At 36.4% G+C, this 27,667-nt stretch overlaps 1 protein-coding gene across 1 annotated transcript; it reads right to left on the bottom strand.

Annotated features, from left to right (window-relative positions):
- Window positions 1-88: 88 nt before the first annotated feature.
- On the bottom strand, window positions 89-27,465 carry LOC128227950 (neuroendocrine convertase 1-like). The gene is made up of 15 exons (XM_052938935.1): window positions 26,683-27,465; window positions 13,220-13,324; window positions 11,314-11,436; window positions 8,328-8,439; window positions 7,997-8,034; window positions 7,760-7,836; window positions 7,228-7,316; window positions 5,906-6,078; window positions 5,459-5,671; window positions 4,244-4,344; window positions 3,778-4,014; window positions 3,447-3,604; window positions 3,075-3,208; window positions 2,598-2,738; window positions 89-216 (listed from the first exon to the last, which is right to left on the bottom strand). Exons 1-15 carry the CDS (start codon window positions 26,842-26,844, stop codon window positions 142-144), a joined length of 1,938 nt encoding a protein of 645 aa, XP_052794895.1. The 5' UTR covers window positions 26,845-27,465; the 3' UTR covers window positions 89-141.
- Window positions 27,466-27,667: the final 202 nt, after the last annotated feature.

The raw sequence follows: 27,667 nt of genomic DNA, 5'->3' as shown, positions 1-27,667 counted from the left end.
ATAAGTGTAGACAAGTTGTAATTACTTGGCGCTGTTATGCCCGATTTTTTTGTGTCTAAGACAATGTCAAAAGTAAGAACCAAAGCAGTTGCAACGCATTTTAAACTTTATTTAAAATAAATAACATGTGATTGCACCAGTTTACATGTGATTTGCGATGATCCGCCGGAGTTCACCCAGCTCTTCGTTGAGCTTCTCTAGATTTTTATTTTTTGACTGAAATTAAAAGAAAATTTTATTAAATTGGTAAACACACTTTGCTTTGCATTGCACGGTACTGCCAAATATTGGTACTGAAGGGCGGGGCCTACACTTCGCTTCCAAATATAAAAGTAACAGTTAAAGGGACTGTGTCAGATTGGCACCAAAAACAGTTTTTTCTGTAACGAATCTCAGGACAATTATCTAATAGAATGTGTTACGCTTTGATATCATAATTGTAAAAAAAAGTACCAAAATGTAAAAAAAAAAATTGTGTCGGTAATCGGGTTCGAACCAGCGTCGCCAAAATTGTAGTCCAACATCTTACTAACTGAGCTATTAAGGCTTACTCTAATCGGGTGACATAATTAAGCTATACACCTACCTCGGTAATATCACGTGATAACACCGACTAGCCAATCACGCATAAGGAATGAATTTTACCTGGTAGACATACCCAGTAATCTTTTTTAATGGAAAAATACGAAATAACTGCTGAACTTAAATAAATTGTAAACTATGTGGTACTTCAGTTAGTAAGTTTCAACGCGTTGTACACATCGATGTTCAGTTTTATGTCATTTTTCGACATTTTTTTTTCTTCTATTTTATCATCTTTGAGACAGCCCCTTTAAAGTACAAATCTGCAATTAAAACTGGAATGGGTAAAGATGAAAGATATTTTACATTGAAATTGTCGAGCACAACTGATCATATTTTAAGCTCACCTGAGCACAAAGTGCTTAAGGTAAGCTATTGTTATGCAAAAACTAGTTGCCATGGCAACTGAAAACACAAATTTTAAATAAAATATTGACAAAAAAAACAGGGTTCACAAGGTTCTTGTATACATATATAGGGAAAACTTATTGTCGGAAACCGCTAGGCCCAGACCCTTGATATTTGGTGTCTAGCATGATATGGTGGCTCTTAAGTTTTTTTTTTAAAGTTATACCCCTTCGATTACAAGTTTCCTATAGACTTATATAGGGAACTCTTTGAAATACTTCTTGTCTGAAACCAATAGGTCCATACCCTTGTTATATTTTATGTAGCATCAAATAGTAGTCCTCTATCAAGTTTGTTCGAATTGTGCCCATTTGATTAAAGCTGCCCGCCCCTGGGCTTACACGTTTCCTAAGACTCATATAAGAAAAACAAACTTGATAATTTTTTTATCTCTAGCCACTAGCCCCAGACCTTTGATATTTGGTTTGTGGCTTCATATGATGGCCCTCTTCCAAGATTGTTCAAATTATACCCCAGTGATCGAAGCTGGCCACACCCCAGGGTCACAAGTTTGCCAAAGACTTGTATAGAAAATTCCTTTTGCCTGATACAACTAGGGATCCTTGATAGTTTGTACATGTATGTAGTATCATATAGTGGTCTTCTACCAAGTGTTAATGCCCATGGGTCAAAACTGGCATCGCCCAGGGGGTTATGTATTTTTTATAGACTTGTATAAGAAAATAGTTTTGTCTCAAAAGACAAGGCTTGGAACTTTGATTTTTGTTATGTGGCGTCATAGGATGACCCTCTTTCAAATTTGCTCAAATTATGTCCATGGGGTCAAAGCTAGCCCCACTCCTTATGACCTACTTTCATATTTTTGAAACTTCATCAATGACATTTGGACCATGTGTACAGTTTTGAAAATAGTTTATCAATGTTTTTTTTATGGATGACATTGACTGTGATCTTTTGACCTTTTTTCTTATTTTTGAACTACATTAATGACATTTTTACCATGTGTACAGTTTTGAAAACAAATATCAATGTTGTCCTCGGATGGAATTCTAGTGACCATTTGGAATTAAGGCCATGAGTACAGTTTCGCAATCAACTATCAATGTTACCATTGAAGGATGACTTTTTAACCTACTTTCTTATTTTCGAAGCTACAGCAATGAAATTTGGACAATCTGTACTGTTTTGAACACAAATATCAAGCTCAGAAATGTTTTGTGTAGTTTGTGTGTGCCAAGATTGTTCAAAATTGGCACGACCCCGACTGTCACCTGTTATTTTAAGCAATGTTTATATGTCCAAAAACATGGTCAGCAGAGCACTATTAACTTTATTTCACAATAATTTTTAATTATGGTCAACATTGACCACTAGTTCAAGCCGTGTCATTTTGTAAGACCAACACAACCACTACGACATTTGACAAAACACGATCATAGTTAATCCCTAGTTGCTACGCACCTGGACAGTGTCATTATGGACCTTTATACTGTGGGTGAACAACAAACTTACTTGTAATCCATAATTATGTATACAAACGAATACTGAATCAAATATTAAACAGAGTGCTTCGAAAGTAATGACGTTGAAATAATTAAGACACTGAGATTTTTTTAACAATTCCATGTAAGGATTTTCGGACATACCATCCTAGTTTCGATGACGTCATTATAGTTGTGGTTGTAGATGCGACGTCCCCCGGCCTGGAGCACGTGGTAGGGGAGCTGCTGCGTGCCGTGCAGAACCAGCTGCAAGGAGTTGATCTGCCCCGTGTTATTGGCTCCAGCCTGGAGGCACGACAAAAGTACACACGAAGTCACATAGTGGGAAAATAACAAGAAGTAGCAGAAACAATACTGCAAAACAGTAGACCGCGAACAGTATTACTGAGAAACTACACACAGTATACTACGCACGCAAACATAATATGAAAAAAACAACAACTGTGGAATTCATTTGTTGCATTTTTGATTTTGGTCAGTGACCTAAATCAAACGAAAGGAATTGAATTAAAGGAAACAAAATTCACAATATACACTTCAATGCAACGTGATTTTGAAACCATTTTCATTGATACCGCATTTAGTTGGACACACCAGCTTCCATGGTGACGCTAAGCGTACCTTGTCCCTGACGATGAGTTTCCATTCACCATGTGGGTCCTCGCCCCAGTTGTGGGTGGACATGAACGTCCAGTTCTGAAAGCCCACAGTCGACCGGTCATTTGGCCGCACTGACAGCAGCAACGTCCGCGTGTCTGCAAGGGGGAACACCCGGAGTAAAACCAGCCAAGATGGAATGTGTCTTTGCATTCATTTATTTTGACTATATGTTAGTTTGTACATTGCTACTTGCTTCTAGTCGTTACCGGGAAATAATTGTCGACATAGACTAGAATGAACCAGATAACGGAAAAAGTATTTTGTATCGATGCATGATTACACTAAAAGCTACAGCGTCTAACACGTTTTTGACCAAGGTGATCAGAGGGTTACCTTTAGGCGAGATGAGATCTATGGAAATGTCTCCGCGCGTGGAGTACTCCATGTCTAGCACGAGTTCTATGTGCTCCAGGTAACGCACGTTGTTCGCCTGGTCACGGCATCCCGAGCTATGAATGACTACCTCCAGTTCTTGTCCGCTTGACACCTCACTGCACGTGTACAACGGGTCTCAGTTATATTAGTATTTACAAAATATTTTAATGTTTGCATACACACATTTGCTAACTTCATCATATTTTTTTTATTTTCCGCCGAGCTATAAGTATCGATCATTAATTCTCTACCATACAATTGACGGATAATAACGTGACGTTGAACTTACACGGGGAGGTTGGAGTTTATAGAAGTGACCACGCAGATCATCTTCTCCGGTACGCGACGCCACGTGCGGGGGTCGGCCAGCTCCACCATGGCGTTGGCATTGAGGAGACCGAAGCCAAAGTTGGGGTTTACCATGAAGCCGGCACCGTTCTGCATCCAGCCGTCGTTGTCTTTGAGCGACGAATATTCCGCTGTCCAAGTGACGATGTGCTGCATGTCTCGCCACGTCACATCAGCACTGAAGGTTAAACAATATCAGTCTGATTAAATAGCAATTGATATATTGTGTTTCTGGGCGCCGGTGTTCTGACAAAGCGTTCATAACAAAATCATAGACCCGTACACTTGAAAGTTAAGACACACAATTAACACAACATATTATACACAGTAGTTTTCACTTTTTTACTAGCATTGGCTGGTTTTAATCAATTTCCTGTCAGGAAATTTAAATACATTTGCTTGCTTACTTGGCCTCAAGGACAAGCGCGAAGATAGCCGCGGCTAGCGGGGCGGCGGCCGAAGTGCCCGTGTGTCCGTGCGTACACTCGTTGTGAAGGTCCGTGCTGCACTAAAACAGAAAACAAGAAACACGTGGATGCAAAGCATCAATTCGGCGTGTTAAATAAAAGAAAAATGCATCTAAATCAATAGTGAAATTGTTTTGTGTAACTAATACATATACACACTTTCGAAAGACATAACTGCTGATAATATTGTACCAATTTTAAAGCATTCGGTTATAGTGCCACATTTGACTGTAATGAGTAGATACCATGTGTAGGGGGAATGATTTCGCATTAAAAGGAGTGCTTACAATACAAAAGCAAACTTCACTTTTCCCGCCTTAATGTCCTATGTTATAAATGTTAAAAAGTTAAACGTTGCGGCCAATTCGGTCCATGTTTTTGCAAAGACTCCATCTAAAAATGATCAGTGCAGTACACTTTAGCAGCTTTTATACTAAAATGTATATAAGCAAAAATCAAAATAATATATAATTCGATTAGTGCGATCACTATCAAGAACATATGTAAAGTTTCCATTGGTCGCACTAACTTGCAGACGAAATAGCTGACGAAATAGGTCATATTACGAAGTGCGGACCACACTTATAATAAAGCATATACGAAAGGACGACATCGACTGGTGCGACTTCTTGTCGGTATTATCAGTTGGCGGTTAACTATACAAAACAAAGATAATGCACTAAATAACATTGTCGGTATAAGAAGAATGTCGTTATACAAACGTGTCGTTCAAGACACGTTTCACTGCACGTGCAAGCAATCCTGCTGTTTTCCGCTCACAGTGATGTACATTTAATTTTCCCTAACGCTGTCATGTATTGTAAAACTGCTCACAGTTGTGCTTGTCAAAATTTACTTAAAAAATTCGAAATTCGACTTTGGCGGAAATAAATCAACACTATATATTATCAGTGCTATCTCGTACTTGTCAATATCTTCACTATGTTGGTTAAAGTGACTATGTTATACTATGTCTCTTTTTATACTCGCCACCAACTTTGTTCTAGTCTTCCGGCATTTCACCCTTTATTCATTAACATTGCACGCATGAAAGCGTAAGTTCTTGGCAGACGCCCTCCGCACCTTCAGTGCTTTGATTAATTGTCGGTTCCTATTGTATTACTTCTACTAAATTACAAAGAATAATATGCTTACAATTCGTTGGTCATTGTATGCGCCACTGGAGTATGTCGTGGCCATGGTGGACGCGCATTTTTCGGCGTACCAGGGTGTGTGCTGCTGCTGGGAGGCGCTGTTGATTGAGATTGTGTAGATACTTCCGGTGTAGCCGTCACAGTCGCAGTTGTCCTTCAAATGGCCGCCGTTCCCGGACGCCCACGCATAGATAACACCCTTACCATTTCGACCCTGTTTGGATAGATATGAAAAGGTTATTTCATTTTTTTATTCAATATATACATGGGTGTGGATTTGAAGTGCTTTAATTCTTACTTGTCAGTGTTGATTTCCAAAGCAATGTCCAAATGGGAAACATTTACCAAATCGCTATCGGCGCTAACGACCACAAGAAGGACACATTGATAAAATGACCGATGTAAAAACTTTGATAATAGATGATGTCGTGTGAAACATAACCTGTACCTCAGTGATGCCCTTCTTCAGCGCTTTCAATGCCAGTGCTCCGGGCCCCTCTACGGTTTTGCCGTCGTCGTTTGGTCCCCAGGAAGCGCTGTAGACGTCGACGTGCTCGAGCGCCATGGCCAGGGCATCCCCCTCAACCTCGTCCGTTACCGTCCCGTCCAGCATCCGTACTCCTGGAACAGATCATGAAGAGATCGATGAATGTGGAAATTGAAATAAGTTGGATATGTTAAGTTATGCACAAAGCACTTTTTATTATATCGTGGTATTGGCTGTAATGTTAAAGTTTGATGCCTGGTCAATCCGTATAATGACAGAAAATTCAGTATAGATAAAGTTATTGCAGTCTCCGGAGTACTATAGTCTCATAAGGTAGAAATACCATGTTTTATGCTCATTTCTTCCAAATAAAACTCGGTACCCTTCTTAAGAACCATTGTTTTTGACAATTGTTTATCCTTTTTGGAATATTAAAACAATAGTATTAAATGTGGTAAATATTATTTGTGAGTAAGAGTGCATCTTTAAGGTAAATAAAACCCAAACTTGAAAAACAACGCTAAAATGTATTTCGTTGGAAACAGACAAATTTTGTACTACATTAACAAAATTCATCATTTTCCCAACGTAACGTGGGTGGACGCTGGAGGATGAGTATAACATTTTCAATATGTTTCATAAATTGGAAGCATATTTTGTTTAATGCTTGTCTGGAAGGTGCATGTCTGCAAGTGCTATTCTATAGATAGTCCATGAATGAAGTTAATGGGATATTTTAATATCTGTTTTCTGCAATGGAACTTTTTGCAACTGCTTCCCCCAGTTTGACATGGTACAACGTATACCGAATACAATTACAGAGGTGATTTAATGCTGTACTGTTACAAGTAACGCACAAGAAACAGGTTTAAAGTATCACATTTTTCCTAATCACGGTATTTTGACCCACCGCCACCGTCGGCGCCTACGGTACACATTCAATTAACACTCCAGCGTAACCGAGCTATTCCACCGTCAGCACCAAGTGCTAAACTGGAGTTGGGGTTAAATCTTTGCACCATCAGCATGTCATTTTGGTTGTAATCCGGATTCAGTCTACTCATTTAGATATCCAAACCGCTTATTGTAAACTATGGAAAATGTTAATGCTGTCGGAAGTGGGTCCTAATATTTAAGCCGGGTTGTGTCTCATCCAAGACAACTTATTTTACGAATGCATGCGACATCTAAAGGGAAATCGAACGGTTTATTTTAGATACTTCCGCACTGTGTATGAATTTATCTAAGATCATTCATTTCCCGTCCTCTTACACGTGACGTACCTGCTATTTTGGCGTTGTAGGCCACGCCCACGCCGCACATGCCGTTGTTCGCCGTCATTGATATTTCTCCGGCACATCGCGTACCATGCCTGCATGATAACAAGATCTATCATGTGTGTGTAAGTCAAGACGTGTGTAACCGTTCATTTTACCGATTCCTATGAAATCACCGACTATGACAGTAACACTATCAATGAATTTATTTCCATGTAAAGGCCACCAGCCCATGCAACATATAAAACACGTATACAACGACTATACATATTCATGACTGATATATGTATGAAATAGAACATGCTTCTACATGCACAGGTTGTTAATATGGCTCTCACCAATGGCTTTTAATGTTTAGACAACTTCTTACAGTCAAGCTTTTCTTTGAATTAAATTTTCATTTTCGATTGTGTTGCCATTCTTATCCAAATCGTGATACGATTACATATAATAATAATAATAATAATTATTATTATTATTATTATTATTATTATTATTATTATTATTGTTTTTTTTTTCAGATATTGCAATTTATTACTTATTTTCATTGGTCGGGTCGTAGCGTGGGAAGGGATCCGCATCATTGTCATTTAGGTCGTAACTGGCCTTTGGCTCCTGTGAACAATTAAACGACATTTACTGTTTTATAGCAGAAACATGATTACTATATGAACTTCATACATAATATGGTAAAAAGACAAAATTAGGTACAAGTAGATTTCAGGTATTTAGTTTTCTATTCGAGGAAGAATTTAAATATCAAATGTAGACTTACGTAATTAGCACTTAAATCTGTATGGTTGTGTTCTAAACCTGGAAAGAAAATATTCATATATATTATATGATTATATTATGTAGACGTTTATACCATAGCAGCTGAGCAATCAGTAATTGTTATTAAAACTATGACCATGCATGATGCCAGCACTCTACAATACTGCCATTGGCACTGTGGCATTCTAACGTATGCCATAACAGTCATGGCACAGTTAAAGATCCAATACTAATTGTGCGCAAGTTACCTTCACTTATCTTGACTATACACGTTTTGTTACTTTAAAGCATAACTAGTGTTGAGAATCACAGCGAAGAGTACACATGTATACCATCATCGAGAATGCAGACGACCACACCCTTTCCGGTAATGTTCTTTTTCCACACGGAGACAACATTCAAGTCCAGCTTGGGTAGCGCGGTGTTGCCGTTCCGGCCATCGGACTGAAATATTGGGAGTCTATAAGTTACAGAGGTGAACATGTACAAATTAGTTCATGGTAAACACTATTCAATTCTATTACCATGCAGACACTTCAAAAACAAACCTCTAATGTCACTTACAAGTATATTCATGCAAGAATCATTCTACTAAGGATATTTCAAGACACATGGAAATGAGTTTAAAGTATACATGAATTTTATATAAATATATATTTTAATATGTACTGAGCATTAAGCTATGTATTAACCATGATTTTTATCTTTAGAAATAGAAAATGTGCCATGTAGGAATCAAAACGACCACATCATTAATGAGTTACAAAGAGTATGGATAAAATAATTCTTAATATCCAAAGTACCAATCCCTTTTTAAAACATGCCATTTAAATAAAAAAGATATATGCCTGGCATACTCACACATACATATTAAAGAGGGTAACAGTATATAGATTGTATGTATCAATTGTGATTGTCATGATATTTACCATATATGTTATACATTTTTGAAGGACTCTCGTCTACTGCTCGACTATGGATTACCAAATCTAAATGAACTCAACTATTTTAAGAGCACTTCAGAATATAAAGGCCTCTTCAATTTAATTTATATAACCATCAATTGAATTAGAGGTCTCTTCCAAATTATTTGAAGAGCTCTACAATTCAACTGAAGATATATCCATATCAACTGAATTGAATAGCTCTTCAATTTTTTTAGAGATATTTCATATCAGTTTGAGACCTCTCTGACTAAATTGGAGATATCTCCATTATTATTATATTATCATTCAAATGATATATCATAATGTTGTTTCACATTTAGCCGAATTGATGCACTCAACAATTGAATTAAGGAGCTCATTAATTAAATAAGAGCTATATTTTAATCAATTATGGATTAGTACGTAATTGAAAGAATCTACGAATCATTTGTTGCCCTCATTACTTGAAATAAAACTCTTTTCATTTTTTTTGTGGACTACTGCTACTGCTACTGCTACTGCTACTACTACTACTAACTACTGCTACTGCTGCTGCTGCTGCTACTGCTGCTGCTGCTGCTACTGCTACTGCTACTGCTACTACTACTAACTACTACTACTACTACTACTACTACTACTACTACTACTACTACTACTACTACTACTAACTACTACTACTACTACTACTACTACTACTACTACTACTACTACTACTACTACTACTATTACTACTACTTTTTGATGTCTTTCTATTTTTTGTGAAATTGATCAAGATGCTTCCTCTAGATGAACATTTTGGGGATGAATATTTGCACAATTGTTAACTGGTGGTAATCGGTCGTTGGTGACAATTATTTCCACAGACTTATTGTCTCCCCTAGTTATAAATTCTTTTAATTATGCCATATTAAGGAAAACTTCATGAATGCAATGATTTCGGTATGATTATTTTGAGCGTAAAAAGGTACTGAGTGTTGCTGTCACTTATAATTCATGTTACTTAAGAAATCGTTGGCGTCACGGCGGGGTTAAGTCATAAAAATTGGCGTGGGCAGACCTTCATAAACAGCTCAGTTCGCTAATGGTGAGGAAGGTGCCTGGTTCAATACCGCTCCACGTTATACAGAAAAACGTTCATAATGTACCAGTAGCTCACCTGGGGCACGGCATTAGAATGTAGTACTGGGACATTTTGAATACTCAGAACCGGTCAAAAGTCCCGAGTGATGGTGGTTTACAAGGGAACGTTAACAACCAAGATGTATATTTGCATAGAGATGCTATTATCTAGATGAGGCTCTTATTTCTCATACCATTTATGGTATTTAAAAACCACAGTGCAGGTAATGGACCGGGGACTTGAAAAAAATCACCACCACAACCCACTGGAATAAATATGGCGAAAAATATATTGCATTTAAAAGTTAAGCCCTCAATTACTTTATTCTTGTGGGTTTCAAAGAAATACCTAAAACAGGACTACTAAACGCCAGCTCCACCACTTGTCGGTTGTGCCAATATAAAACTACACCGACACACAACCTTCTGTTTCCGGAATTGGTTTCATTTTGGTATTTCGCATAGGTTTTGGTATATAACGACGTTAGTACTATAAATAACAGTTCTATAAAAAGAAAAGTTTCTAGTACCAAAAATCGGAACAAATTTAAACAGAATCGTAGCCAACCTACAGTAAAAGTGTTCTTACACGGTACATACACCATTCTCCGATTTTCGAAATATCTCTATGTAATTAAAATATCACATGGAATATACTATCATCGAATGTAAAAATAAACAAAAGACACGGCTGCAACACGGAAATATCGACAGCTCACTGTCTTTTCACTATCGATAATTGGTTCAGCTGGCATTTAGTACGCGTGTAATAGCCAACCATTAAAAACGTATACATGTAGTTAAATTAGACATTAATAACATGTATTCAAACATGTGAGTCCTTTTAAGAAACAATTTCCCGTGGATTCTTGACAATACGTTTGATGTAATTTATACATTTGTATCTAAAAGTCCTTTCTGTATTTTTGTCTATTTCTTTTTTGTCGAAGTATTTACTGCAGAACCATGCGACAATCGAAATTCAATTGATGCTTTTGATTTACGTGAAATACTCACGGGACAAATTTAACCCAAAGGCAAAATTTATTCCAGTGAGCGTTTGCGTTTATATGCACACACTTGTCCCTGAGTATATTTGTCCACCATGGTGAATGTCCCCAAGCGAAAATCTTGTCATTTAAACCCAGTACTAACTAAACCAGCTTCAGAGGACCTTTGTCTAATATAAAAGTAACACATCATCAATTTACCTGTGCCCGGGAGAAAGGTGCCAACACCAGGGATGGGAGAATCTTTACAAAATGATACATACATCTGTTGTACTCACAATGTACCATTGCTTCTGCCATAAAGGGTCGTTGAACATTGCCTTAGATGGGACCATATAGTCGCGCTTGTGGCGAGACTTCACACTTTGTTGCTCTGCCCATTTTACCTGAAAGAAACAGCAACAATAAATAATTGTATTAAACTTTGATAGAGTCATAGAGATAAATAGAATTTCACTTCAGAAATAAAAGCAATGTCGTACTCGACTAGATCGAATATGATAATAGTGTTGTATTGTCGAGATATGGTATACTGTAGTTGCAAAAAAGTCCATGTTAAATGTTTTATGTCTAATTATATTAAAGCTTATGGACCCGGGGCTGCCACTACTGGAGCACAGCTATGACCAAACATACATCGTTATCTTGCTCTGGAACACAATTGCGCAATATTTAAAAAAAAGTAATTATTTTTTTCTTGTAAAAAAGAGTCGGCATTTAGCGACCGGCTCTAAACAGGCCATATAAAGTCAAGGCAGATAATGTTAAGTGTTTTCTAGGGATAAATGCGGGTTAAATTTTCATCACTGGCCGGATTTTGTCATTCCGTTCAGGCGGCTCTTTTATTCCTCAAATCCCATTATTTCCGGATTGCATTGCAATGATATGACAAGTCAAGCTACCGTTATTGGGAATCGCGGGCAGTTAATCTATCAAATGTTAGTTTTCAGACTTCGACAGGAATATCAAACTATACTGGCTTTTGCCAGTGTTGTTTTATGAGTCTGATCGCTAAAGCCACAGTGGGCGTCGGTACCGAGGGTGGCATATTCAAAGATATTACGGGGACCACAAACAATGTAAGCTGTCAGCACACACAGATAAGACCGTCGTCGGTGCGTCAAACGGTATCATATCTAAAGGTCCGATCGTTTTGTCCGGAAAAACATAATCTTATCTGGCTTCTTTTCTATCACTATCAAGTGCATTACATTAATTTTTTTTCAAACTATTGGACGTTGCCAATGAGAGCATTGTTAACATGTCGTAGAGGTTCTTTTACCACATCCATAGTCCCTCACTGATATATCGCGTTGTCTTTAAATGAAGGTTATGAGTAAATTGATTCTTATTAGTGATGGTGTCTTGTTGACAAGGTGCTTTATTTTCAAATTAGCAGAGATAATTGTTTTCTACAATCCCTCTAATGTTACCCGCTCCCTAGGCGTTTTCAGATATTTTAACGCAATTTGTCACTTGATAATAACGCGGAGTAAATGAAAACTGATAGCATATTACTGACATCAGAGGACCGACAAAATTAGCAATTATCAACGTCAAAAGGGATTCTAAAATACTATATACGGGCTACAGCGTATACCTTTGGAATCAATAACAGATACCAAATACTTATTTTATAATGGGTGTTAGTCAATGTTGACTGATATTTGTTTTATTTACAGCGTTTCCTGGTCAACCGTGGTTCTTTGTTTAGCAAAATATGCAATAAACAACATCAACTACAATAATTGAGGAAACAGACATACGAATATAGCAAAACATATTCCTATACACATGCATCATTTTCATTATACATAACTGCATATAATATTGTTGGTGTTTTTGCAGCATCCCCAGGTCCGGTGGTAAACCGGGGATAGCCGGGGAAATGTGCCTCGTTTTTACCTTCCAGGTGGCCCCGCAGTGCCGGGTGAATGCGGTGGTTTTGTCTTCGTGCCAAAAATAGCGGGGAATGGGCCTTACCTAGGGTTCCTGGGGCGCGGGTTATTTGGCCATGTAATACCAGCAGTTCGTCCCCGCAGAGCGGGGATTTTACCCGGGCTTGGCTGGACCTAAAGTCAAAGTCCCCGCTATACCCCGGACCTGGGGGTAGGAGGCGTGGTTACAATTTACTGGTGCATAACCTCTTGCGTATGTTTTAGGACGTACCCGCATGTCTTGTGTGAGGCGTTTCGTGTGTTGGTGGGAGCTGCGTTTGGAACGGTGAGGAACATCTACGTGTCTCAACACGTAGTGATCATCAAACGACTTCAGCTGCAAGTAGGCAAGCATATGGATGGAATAAAACAGGTTTGGTTTTTACGGTGTTTCAATAAGGTCTGCGTATTTCGCAGTCAAACTGGAGACAGTTCCAAGCGCCTCAACAAAACAGTGGCATTCAAATGACCTCAACTGCAATATTACCGCTTAACTCTAATATTTGAAGAGTTTTTCAACTGTTCATACCTTTTTTACAGTAATTTCTCGATTGATAATGTTTGAAGGTTTTATCTAAACTAATTTGACAAGCCATCTCAATTATCATGTTTTACAGCACCACGAGTCAACAAAAAGACACACGAAACGAACGATATTACAGCACAAAAAACTTCTAGTGTAAACATTCTTGACATCACCACAATGATATAAATTAAAGTGAATATCGTGTAATTTCTTAGCACATAAGAAAATTATCAACTATTAATTATAATTAGTACTCATATTTAACATATATGCGTGTGAATATGTGCATTTTTATTTTTAATATATTCACATTTTGAAAAGAGAATTTAATTGGAATATGAAAATAACCACCTTGGGTTAATTGCTGATTGTTGTTTTTAAAAGTATGAAAATAACCACCTTGGGTTAATTGCTGATTGTTGTTTTTAAAAGTATGAAAATAACCACCTTGGGTTAATTGCTGATTGTTGTTTTTAAAAGTATGAAAATAACCACCTTGGGTTAATTGCTGATTGTTGTTTTTAAAAGTATGAAAATATCCACCTTGGGTTAATTGTTGATTGTTGTTTTTAAAAGTATGAAAATAACCACCTTGGGTTAATTGCTGATTGTTGTTTTTAAAAGTATGAAAATAACCACCTTGGGTTAATTGCTGATTGTTGTTTTTAAAAGTATGAAAATAACCACCTCGGGTTAATTGTTGATTGTTGTTTTTAAAAGTATGAATCAATCAAATCAAAATCATTATTTCCTCCTAAAAGGAGATATGCATACATATGTACAAATATATATATCTAATTTCTAAAGCATTTCAAAGAAACATATCAGCAATGTGTAATTACAAATAAATAATAATAATAACTATTACTAATAACGTGTGACCATACATAATCCCAATTAGTGGGCATCGTCATCATACAGCAATACAATATGTTCGTAACAATTTACACACATGACAGACAGTCACTAATAAATTGGAACGATATCAGGAGAAAGTCCTTATTGTCATTATTGTCAAGCAGTGGCGCTAAAGGTGCACCCATCAGTTTCATAGTAAACATGGATTCGTCCAATTGAAGTATTTCTGATACAAACTGATTGCCGAAACATGAAATAGCGCACACATATTTAGTTCGCAATTCAGTTGTTGCTGCACATTCACTGACTAGGTGAACAATTTTGTCCGTGGTTTGGACATTACAGATTTGACAAAGTGTTAGAGAGTCAAGTCGACAGCTGCGACACCATTGTTTTGCAACCTCGTGCATAATGTTTCTCTGAGCAGCACGACAACACGTCCTATACACAATTGACGGAGAGATAGTTGGTTGTAAAATTCTGAAGCGAGCAAAGTCAGAGTCTGTCATAATTCTGTATCTCCACATTTCAGTCTCGTATCTATATACTAATTGCTTGACAGTTCTTTTCCATACATACTTACTCGGCAATGTTGTCGGATCTACTAAAACATTGTTAATAACTGAATGAAGATCGTATTTACAGAGTGTGTTACAAATATCTGGAATAAAACCATACTTTATGGTAGTGTTACAGGATATGAATGATCTGCGTATAAGTTATGCGCAGTAAGGTTGCACCATAATTCACAACCATAAAGAGCTATAGGCTTGATTATTTTCTTGTAAAGATCAGCGCTTACCAAAGGGTTCACTCCGAAAGGGTGGACACCCTGTGCAGCCATAGAAAAAAAATGCTTTTTTAGCCTTTTGCAGTCTTTCCTGAATTCTTAACGATTTTTTTTTACTTCAACGTTATAAAATCTCTTTTTACGTCGGAGTTTGTCTTTTCAACTCCTGCAGCCTCCAAGTAGGAAAAGCTAAACATCTAGATTTCGTCAAATTGGACCAACCAATTGTTTCAAAGCCTTGAGAAAGTCCATATACGTATTATGTTTTTTTATTGAAAAATCAATGGTTTGTATGTATGAAAGTCAACTTTGCGCTTAAAGAGTAAATTCCCAAAACATTCCTGTACAATTATAAGTGTCATTTGCGAGATCCAAAACTACATATTCAGTCTTCAAATTTCATGTAGAAATATATAAAAAACAAACCAAAAAAACAAGGAGAACTTCAACAAAAAACACACCCTTTGTTCTACAGTACATGTAAGTTAGACATGAGCTACACATTAGCGAACACTTTTAAAACATGTTCAAAGTAAACACAAGGGAGATTAGGTCGTTGATAACATGGTTTTAAAAAAATCTTTCCGGAAAGAACAACAACAACAATAACAGAGGTTGTTGTGTGATGACTAATCGAAAACCTTTTAGATCTAATATGTTGTTTTTTTGAAGTTGTCTTCCTCTCGAACAAAAACTAGAATCCCATCATGTTCTAAAATGATGTCGTGTTGTCTCCTCAATAATGGATAGTGCCGTACAAGAAAGAAATGCAGCTTCGTAAACACATTACATAGTTCGGATACTATTTAATCCTTATTAGAAACTTGACGCATTGTAATTATGTATGATAATATGAAGAGGGGGGGGGGGGGGGGATATACAGAGAGATTGATTCCTGATATAGATTCGTTACACTATTAATAGAAAGCCCGTTATCTCTGAAGTCATGTAGATGGATTTTAATGGAAGCTCTTGTTTCTCGTATTGTGACGGATGATACAAGAGCGTTTCAAGACAAAAACTGCAATTTATTCATTAAAACTACATTTACTTTTTTGCCTTAAGTGCGCATTGAAACGATAGCGTTAAAGGTTCTTCATTGACTGTTCTTACAAAAAATAGTACAGTACAGAGCTAGGATACATGTTTTATTGTGTTTCATTTTGCACATATACAGCTATAACAAGTTTGTATTAAATTACCTTATTTTGATGCACTTTGGTAAAACAAATAACAATCAGGATTTGAAACAATTCTAATTGCTAATGTTCACTAAGATGCTTTTTGAATTCGGCACCTGAGCTTTTCTTGTGAAAAAGCTGTTGTTTTTCTGTAAACTCGTTGTATTAATATTTGTCCACATGAATCCATTGCATACACATATAATTTACAAATTAAAACAAACAGCTGCAACGGTTTGAAACACTATATTTTGGACCATAAACTGATAATGGTAATAAGCTCCATATTTTATTACAAAACAATAAAGTACTTGTTAGATTTAATTAAATTATGAAATCAAGAATATTAGTGAACTTACACTGTCTGCTTATAGATTCTAACCTAAGATGATTCTGATTAAAGAAGGCTGATTACCATTATTTTCATTTTTTTTTAGATCATTAACCGATGTCTTTCACAAAAAAACATAACTTCGTGATAAACGAATACTAATAAATCAATAAATAAGAAAAGCGCGCGAAATAAAACTTAACGACAATCAATGAATATATTCAGTCTCGGCAACTGCATAACTAGTTACGCATTTCGTTTGGTCAAATGTATTTGAAATGTTTATTGGTGACTAGTCTTTCCAATCAAACAATTACACTGTGCAAACTAGCCGAAAGAGAATCTTTGGAGATAACTTATAGGCGCATACAATTGGCTGCAGGTGAATAGTAAAATGATTTTTTAGTTCCTTTATTTTTATATCAATTCAGTATGTTTAAGTTAATTATGACGAACTATTGCGCATTCATTATTAAATACATCATCGTTTAGTACTGGATGTGATTAGCGAGGCAGAAATCGATCCGGCAAGCGTTTGATACGTTGTTTTGAGTTCGTTTAGCGTGACGTTAGCCAGTCGATACGTTAAACGCTCAACGCATGTAGCGGAAGAGGAAAAAACTGGGACCAAGGAAGTACAAGATATATGGTGATTCGTTGGCATAGTGATAAACATGTGAAATTGATCTTGTTCATTTTCATTTATGTCACCATTTTTGAGAAGACATATTATTTGAAAATCATATTTAAGACGTAACATTCGGCGTTGAAATTGATTGACAATGTTAGAGGATATAACCATAGCGAATAAAATTTAGTTTTCTATTTAATTATTTTCCGCCTGATGTTATTGATTTATGAATATACATATTTACGTGTATTCCACATTAAGCTTAGGCAACATGTGCAGTCATATTTCTATATATAATGTATTGAGATGAATCCAATCCAATTAGATACTAATTTCGTACAGGACATATCATGTGTTTAAGTTGTTTACCATGCAGAAGTTAAAACAACCTTTTAAAGGCCAGCTTTCTGTTTTAAAGGCCAGCTCTCTGTTTTAAAGGCCAGCTCCCTGTTTTAAAGGCCAGCTCTCTGTTTTAAAGGCCAGCTCTCTGTTTGGTCAGTAAACGAACCATTAAATAATCTCCTGGTTGTTTTTGGTCTGTCACATTAACGTCTCTCTAATAGCGAAAGTGTCGACAAAAAGATAACTGTCACTTAAAGACTCGCTCATCCTTTTGGACAAAAACATGATTTTCCTGGTTATGCGTCCGAAAACACTTATTTTATCATTATTTTCTCAACGATATCGAAATTGCAGAAACGTACAGTTATAGTATAAAAAGTATTTTGGTTTAGTGGGGCTCGAACCCACGCCGGTAAAGTCAAGATTTAAACAAAAATCGACGCCCAAAACTCAATGCCATCCGTACTAAATTTGGAGATATTTTGACCTCTTAACAATACATTGATAATATTGATTATGTCAATCAACTAATCACGCAACAACAAAGCTGTAATTTGTTAAGTGATTATTTGCGTTGTTAACGCTAATGAAAAAATGGTCTCCAAACACGATTTTTGAGCAAATATCAACATTTGTGTAATGTCTAGTGCTACGCACTCGGGCTGTTAACCATTTTTGCGGGCCTTTGCGGATGGTAACGACCTCAAAAAGGTGTATTAATCCATTCATATGGCTAAAAATTGCACGGCGTTAATAATATATCGCCCCTATCTACCCATGGTCCACCAACATTGACCCTACCTAACGATATAAATATGGCCGCCAGTCGAAAAAGGAAGACACCAAAACAGCGCTTAACGTCATTGGTTAGATTCTATTTTTCAGGGTATTGGTAGTAAGTACGGGCGAAACGATATCGCTGGTTACATGAAGTCGTATACATATATATCATTCCGGTTGTTGTATACGACTTGGGTATTTGCAATGTTGGGTGTCCAGTTCGGTAGGACCAGTTCATGCAATTTAAGGGGGAGTGTATGGAAATCTTCCCTTGGGCAATCTGCGAAAAGCACACTTGTAATGGTAAATTTTGATGAATTTTATGGGTAACAGTACAGAGCAAAACATAATATTTTAGTCAGACTTCCCATTGTGAATTTCATTTCTATCGTGGTTTACTATCATCGTATGAGAAAATGCTATTTTGGATCATCCCTCGTACCTTTGTAATCTCATTGCCAATCACTTTTTAACATAGTGTCCGTTCGGTAATTCTGTTTGGAATATTTCGCTACATTCCGTCTTTATATACGCCGTTGTGCTGCCTGATCGTTGTTTCTTGTTCCTATGGTCGTGATTGTGTCATCCCGCAATGATGTACTGTCAATCACGTTTGATACCGTCGCTTTTGACGGGTATGATCCTGGCTATGACGGGTATGATCCTGGCTATGACGGGTATGATCCTGGCTATGACGGGTATGATCCTGGCTATGACGGGTATGATCCTGGGTATGACGGGTATGATCCTGGCTATGACGGGTATGATCCTGGCTATGACGGGTATGATCCTGGCTATGACGGGTATGATCCTGGCTATGAAGGGTATGATCCTGGCTATGACGGGTATGATCCTGGCTATGAAGGGTATGATCCTGGCTATGACGGGTATGAATCTGGCTATCGTCGGCATCTTCGTTCCTACAATTCAATGCAAACTACACGGATGAGCCCGGCAGTGTTAAAGCCAGCCAGACACCAAACTTAACTGTCAACGCCTCTATGTCGCCGGCCATATAAACCATATCGTCATGTACAACGCCTCCATGTCGCCGGCCATATATAACCATATCGCCATGTACATCGAGTCGGCGTTTTAGTGTACGCGCCGCTTACGGCATATTCGTGAAACGTCTTTGTAAATTGACCACAATGGGGCACTTAACTATCTTGTTTTGAGTTAGCGCCTGAAGCGAAGCGGTCTGTGTGGTGTTCAAGATGGTTGAGTTCGATCCCCACCGGTGGCACATCACAATCTGTGCACCTTCTATGTTTATATCATCTGTCATCGAATCGTAGATTGTCCATTTTAACTCGCTTAATGGTGAATCTAATCGTCATTTGTGGAGTGCCCATCGCCAAAGTATCCGTGTTGCATAACCACGGTGTGCATTGTTAGCTTTTTTCCTATTAACTGTGAATTCGACCCAATTGGTACTATGGCGTCCCTTTGTCATATTGAATGCATCCGGTGTAGACAGTCCGTCGATGGCGATTTTGCCCTGATCATTCTTCATACATCCTAAATCGGCAGTTCTAGTGCTTTTTCTGGTAAAGCAAATATATAATCTAGACGACACCGCAATAACAATTCTATGTTTCAGTCAGGTATATCTATTTTAAGTCTCAGTGTTGAATATATGAAAATGTTTCAAAAGTGTTCTGCATAAATCTACGCAAATTATATTACTAGTAATTTAACTGTACGCATTATGCACATTGTTTATTTAGGGCCTGTCAGATAATCTTTCGTCGTATCATTTTGGCCGAAACAGAACGTGTTTAAGCGCTGCAAAGGGGAATCGCGGGAAAACATTGTAATTCCTTTAAATAACTATCCGTTTATGTAGTAAAACATTGATCACTGTGAGAGGAAAACTTGCAATCAGAATTCGAATTTTTTGCTTTATTTAAAGAACGAAACCCGAAACATGAACCGTAAAACTGAATTCAATATGCCTGTATTTTGATACAAATGTCTGTATGTTAAATTACTTGAAATAATTTGTATATAATTATGTAAACACAATTTAAATATGATTTTTACTAATGTTATACATACTGTATGTATAAGATCAATACAGTGAATTCTTATAAAGAAAACATTCTATCAATTATGCGAGGTCGATATTTTTACGAAATAAATTCCAAGGATAGGGACTAAAATGTTTTAACATGTCACGAGGAGTATATTTGTATTACAATAATGAAACCATCCCATATTCACCAGTGTTGGATTACAGCTGTTGCCTCTTGCACGCAATGTTATGCTAATGAATATTCAATTCGATTTGTTCAGATTTTCATATTAAAAAACATCTATTCACATACACAATTGCTTTGGTTTATTTAGAAAAGCAGCCCTTTCTCCCAAGTAATATTCAAAGGATTTTCATCGAGCATTCCCTGGCGGTGACCCTTAATTTATAAACTTATATAACTCTGATTGTGTTAATCGTTTTCGTGTTTATTTAGTTCGTCTTTGTGTCTTCTTTGTGTCGTCTCAGGTAGTCATATCATTTTGTCTTGTCTACCATGCTCATATGTTGTCTTGTCTACCATGCTCATATGTTGTCTTGTCTATCATGATATCATGTTGTCTTGTCTACCATGATATCATGTTGTCTTGTCTTCCATGCTCATATGCTGTCTTGTATACCATGCTCATATGTTGTCTTGTCTATCATGCTGTCATGTTGTCTTGTCTACCATGCTATCATGTTGTCATGTCTACCATGCTATCATGTTGTATTGTATACCATGCTCATATGTTGTCTTGTCTATCATGATATCATGTTGTCTTGTATATCATGCTATCATGTTGTCTTGTCTACCATGCTCATATATTGTCTTGTCGACCATGCTCATATGTTGTCTTGACTACCATGCTCATTTGTTGTCTTGTTTATCATGATATCATGTTGTATTGTCTATCATGCTGTCATGTTGTATTGTCTACCATGCTCATATGTTGTCTTGTCTATCATGATATCATGTTGTCTAGTCTACCATGCTCATATGTTGTCTTGTCTATCATGATTTCATGTTGTCGTTTCTACTATGCTATAATGTTGTCTTGTCTATAATGTTCATATGTTGTCTAGTCTACTATGCCACCATGTTGTCTTATATACCATGATATCATGTTGACGTGTCTACCATGCTATCATGTTGCCCTTTCTACCATGCTATCATGTTGCCTTATCTATCATGCCATAAAGTTGTATTGTCTATCACGCAATCGTGTTGTCTTTTCTATAATGCTGTCGTGTTGTCTTGTCTGTTATTTTTTCTGTTGTCTTGTTTACCATGCTTTCATAATGTCTTGTATATCATGGTATCAGGATGAATTGTTTAGCATACAATCGTGTTGTCTTTTCTATAATGTTGTCGTGTTGTCTTGTCCACTATTTTATCGTGTTGTCTTGTTAACCATGCTTTTATACTGTCTTGTTCATCATGATTTCATAAAGTCTTGTTTATAATGCTGTTATTATGTCGTGTGCTCTCATCATGTTGTATTGTCCACCGTGTTATCGTGTTGTCTTGTTTACCATGCTGTCATGTTGTCTTGTTGATCATGACATCGTGCTGTCGTGTCTTTCATGCTACCGTGATATACTGTCTATTATGCTATCGTGATGTCTTGCCTATCATGCTATCGTGATGTATTGTCTATTATGCTATCGTGATGTCTTGCCTATCATGCTATCGTGATGTCTTGCCTATTATGTTATCATGCTGTTATGATGTCTTTTTTATCAAGCTGAAATAATGTGTACCACGCTATCACGTTGTTTTGTACATTATGTTCTCATGCTGTCTTGTTTAACATGCCATCATGTTGTCTTGACTATCCCGCTTTCATGTTATCCTGTTAACCGTACTATAATATCATTTTGTCTGGCATGTTATCATGTCTTGTTTATTATGCTGTCATGTTGTCCTGTGTATCATGCCCTCATGATGTATTTTTATTATGATATTAAATTGAGTTGTTTAACATGCTATTGTGTTGTCTTGTATATCATACTATCATGTTGTCTTGTCTACCATGCTATCGCGTTGTTTTATCTTCCATGCTATTATGTTGTCTTGTTAATCATGTTATCATGTTGTCTTGTCTGTCATGCCCTCATGTTGTTTTAAATATCATGCGCGTTGTCCTGTTTATCATGCTCTCATGTTTTGTCTACCAGGTGACATTTGTTATTCTCTAATGTTGTATTTGATTATCATACTCTCATGTTCTCTTTGTTTATCATGCTATCATGTAGTTTAGTCTACCATGCGATTTTTTTTTGCTCTCAGGTTCTCTTATCTATCATGCTCTGCTCAAATGATGTCTTTCCTATCATATCATCGAGTCTTTCCCATCGTCCCAACGAGTTGTCTTGTATATCATTTGATCGTGCTGGTTGGTATACCAATCTGGCATGTTGCCCTGTGTATCAAGCCACCGTGTTGTCTTTTCTATCATGCTATCGTCATGTCTTGTCTATCATGCTTTTGTGCTGTCTTGTCCATAGGGATATTGTGTTGTCTTGTCTATTATTGTATCGTGTTGATTTTCTACTATGCTATTGTGCTGTCCTGTCTATCATGATATAAAGTTATCTTTTCTATAATGCTATAATAGTCTATTGTCTACCATGCTTTCCCGTTGTCTTGTTTTTTATGCTCTCGTGTTGTATATGTATACCAAACTCTCTTATTCTCTTGTCTAGCATGCTCCCATGTTGTTTTCCCTATCATGCCATCGAGCTGTTTTGTCTAGCATGCTATCGTGTTGTGTTGTATAACATTCAATCGCTGGAATGCCCTGTGTATCATGGATTCGTGTTGTCTTGTCTACCGTGTTATCGTGTTGTCTTGTCTATCATGATACCGTGTTGTCTTGTCTATGTTGCTTACGCGATGTATTGTCTAACATCTGTCGTGTTGTCTTGTCTTTGATGTAATCGTGGTGTTTTCTCTATCATGCTATCCTGTTGTCTTTTCTATCATGATACCCTGTTGTCATGTATATACTAGTATTGTGATATTTTGTATATCATGCTATCGTGTTGTCCTGGCTCTCATGCTATCGTATTATTTTGTCTACCATGCTTTCGTTATGTCGTGTCTATCATGCTAACGTGTCTTGTCAATCATGATACCTTGGTGTCTTGTCTATTATGCTATCGTATTTTCGTGTCCATTATGTTATCATGCTGTCTTTTCTAACATGATATCATGTTGTCTTGTCTATCATGATACCGTGTTGTCTTGTCTATCATATTACCGCTTGGTCTAGCCTATCATATGATCATGTTGTCTTGTCTATGATATGATCATGTTGTCTTGTCTATCATATTATAATGTTATCTATGCTATCACGTTGTCTTTTCTATCATGCTATCATGTTGTTTTGTCTACCATGCTATCATGTTGTTTTGTCTACCATGCTATCATGTTGCGTAGTTTACCATGATATCGTGTTGTCTGGTCTACACGTTTTCGATGTTTTGTTTTTCACAGATAGTTTTTATAATGTTGAAAGTACCTAAACTTCTAAATTCAGTTTGAGGATGCAAACGTATTTTAGTGCATTAATGAATACAAGCGCGGTCTTATAACTGTGTCATCTCGATTTTTTAATACTGCGGCAGGAGCTAACATTTTTAATTGATATTAATTATACATTCGATTTCATTAGAACTATGTGGTACATGTAACAGGAAAACATATTGAGAAAATTGAAGTTTAAGTTAAAAAGAAACACAAATCAAGTCTAATAAAAATAAGCAACCGAGAATATTATACTTCAAGAAAAGATATTATGTGTTATAAGTTATTGTCTTTCTGGAGATTTTTTTATGAAAATTCAACGTTTAATTTTAATGAAGACTTTTTTAAAACTTAATAACGTATACAAATTGGTTTATTGGAATACTTTTTGAATACAGACGAAACGTGACCAGCCTTATGAGTTTCCGTTTGTTTAAAAAATAGTAAAAGACTCCACCATTTTGTTCCGTAATGAACATGTCCCACACTTAAAATTCAGCAAAAAATATTGACATTGTACGCCCTGACAAATGGCATTTTCTTTCTGTATAAATATGGAATAACTAGCTACTGGCGTATGTAATCTTCCTGCCTCTTCTTGTAATATGTAGATACACTTATTCTCAATAAAGCAATTCTATATTGAGCAAAATATTACCGTCAAGGTAAGACTTAAAAAATGTTATCAACACATATCTTCCTGCACTACTAGACTTCTAATTCTGAGCTCAAAATTGTATAAATATTTCCGTAACTCTCTGCTTAAAAATTGTGTCTATTTAATTCTGTACACATTTCATCATACAAAATTCTAACATATTAAATAGTTTATAAATTATGATTTCACTATTTTCAGCCAAGATCTAATACCATTTACAGCTCGTTAACTTAACAATGAGGTTCCACATAGCTCATCATAAATAAAGGCATTCTGAGTTTGAATTCTTTCCCTTGGTAGTTCTTGACAAAAAATAAAAGAAGTCTTCCCATTTGTGTACAATCAAAATTAATGCATGTACCGTATAATGTCAAATTTGGAAAGAAAGTGTTCAAAGATGCACTCTTACTCCCAAAAAAGATATACCGCAATTCATACAATCGTTTTACTATATCAAAAAGGATGTACAGATGTCGAAAACAATGGTTTTTATGAATGATACCGAGTTTTATTTGAAAGAAAGATGCTGAAAACACGGTATTTCTACCTTATGAGGGAATAGTAGATCGTTGTAAATATTTTAGCACTCACCAATCATTTAACATTTTTGCGTGTTCAGCTAGTTAATACATGGTTACAAACTTGTTTTCAGTAATAAATATTTTCCATAAATGCATTTTTAGGAAGTTATTAATGGCTTATCATTCAATAATAATGTTTGAAATTAATCGACGGATATTTTTAAAAACAATGCATTGTCGTAGGTTGAAAAATTATTGTAAACATTAAAAGTTATTTTCGATACAACACATATTAAAATTGTTTAGTAAATGATTATACGTGGTTTATAGTATAACATGATGGGTTGGACACACTTTATGAAGGAAGATTTTCTTTCAGATATTTGCTTTCAGGAACCACAGAAATGCTGCACGCATACGTGTGTGCCTGTCTCAACATCATCGTATTGTTTCATTTTGAGCATTGCTTTTATTTAATTTGAGGTAGTCATTTTAATATATTTTTATTTCGAAACAAATCACCAAAAGACCACACTGGGACGTTGTGGTAAGTATATGGAAAAAAACATTTTAAAATTTCCCTTGTATTTCATAGACAATTTATATTTCAGTCTCAGGAAATAAAACAAAATCAACCAAACCTGTGTCGTGTATGATGACTTTAACATTACTATGCGATAGATTTAGCAAGTTGTGGCACATGTTCAAATGCAATTCAAACAATACCAGGGTCTGATTTAAGCAAATGCTATGTTAGAATTCAGATAGCCGATGCATGTGATAGCTAGTGCAATGACGATATTTCATAATTGAGCAGCCATAACAATAATTGTCAATGGACAGACACGTAATATGGCTCAATATGACGACGACCGACCATGTTGTTGATTGGCGTTCTCCTCCTAGATAAACACCGATTGCACTCGAGCCATTACATGGACAAACAGGATATTGTCAGATATACCGGGCTGTTTACTCTAATGATTGCATGAGCTCTAGCTTGCACCTTTCATTACTACCGAGATAGATTATAATAAAGAAATAAATAATGCATATCACGTATGATAGAGGCTGTAAGATCTGACTGGCCATTAGTGGAATCGTATTCATTGATTCTAACGTAAGATGGTATTATTCTTTTATAAATATTTAATTGGCTAATTACATTGTATTCCTTTTCAAAACAAAACTCACATTTCACAAATTAGACGTACTAATATTAATAATTTTAATTCTAACATAAGACGGTATTATTTTTGCATAAATATTTAATTGGCTAACAACATTATGTTCCTTTTCAAGACAACACTCACATTTCACAAGTTAGACGTGCTAATATCAATAATATTAATTCTAGCATAAGATGGTATTATTTTTTCATAAATATTCAATTGGCTAACAACAGTATGTTCCTTTTCAAGATAAAACGCATTCTTCACAAATTAGACGTGCTATTATTAATAATATTAATTGAGAAATATCAAAATCAGAAACCTGTTAATAAGATGGAAATGTGTGAGATTCAAACCTGTCTGACAATCTCATATCCATACTGCGCGGCGATGAGGGCAGCTACATCCGGGCCCCCTGGGATCTCCACCGCCCACGTGTTCGTGTACTCGGGCTCAGTTGTGCTCACTTCCGGTAGAACTGCTAAACATATTGCACATATCGCGAAAATGGGACTCATATCAAAACAATAGTCTATCAGAAGTAAAACTTACAACGGTCTGACGATCGTTTATCAAAGAATGACCGTAGAAATCTCTGATATTGAAAGCACGCAACGGAATTTAAAGATAAGGAAGCGGACATGTCCCCTTTGTTTCATAGATAGCATCGCTACTGTATGTGAACATTCATTTTAAAAGCATCTGTTGACCTCAAATGTTTTGTTTTATATATTTTATAAAAAGCGCAAACAGCGACAAAAGTAGATCCAAGAGTAATTCCAGAAGGTATTAGCGCTCAGCGTATACGACAATTTCAAGTGTTTCACGCATGCTCCGTTCACTCCTCTTTTTCTAATATCGTGCGCCTCATTAATATTTTTCTCTTTAATTCGTGCCCTGAGTTCCGTAGTTGGTTGCCATGAAAACACAATTTCCCTAAATTTGACTGTTATGCTTTCTGATGAGCTTTAACAAAACTCGTCACAGAATCCATACACGACACTATACATTAATGCGACAATTGCCTGCTATATCGCTGCTCACTCTTCTATGATAATACAACAATACTAATGATTACTTCGATACTCCAATCACTTGACATTGTAACATCCGCATTGACACTAACGCTATGATCGACATCTGCTACTATTTCTTTAATATGAATGTAAATTTATATCAACAGCGTACATATGTAGACATATTGAGGTTCATATATTTACTAGAAATCAATCATGATCAATAATATCTATCATATGCATATAATATCAGCATGATGGCGTTTTTGACGTATACAACTTAAGTGGATACTTCGCAACAACTACCTAAAGGGTAGAACCCCCC

Source organism: Mya arenaria, chromosome 3 (assembly GCF_026914265.1).
Source record: "Mya arenaria isolate MELC-2E11 chromosome 3, ASM2691426v1".
Lineage (NCBI taxonomy): Eukaryota > Metazoa > Mollusca > Bivalvia > Myida > Myidae > Mya > Mya arenaria.
Note: the sequence above shows the minus strand (reverse complement) of the source record. Positions and strands in the feature narration are given on the sequence as shown.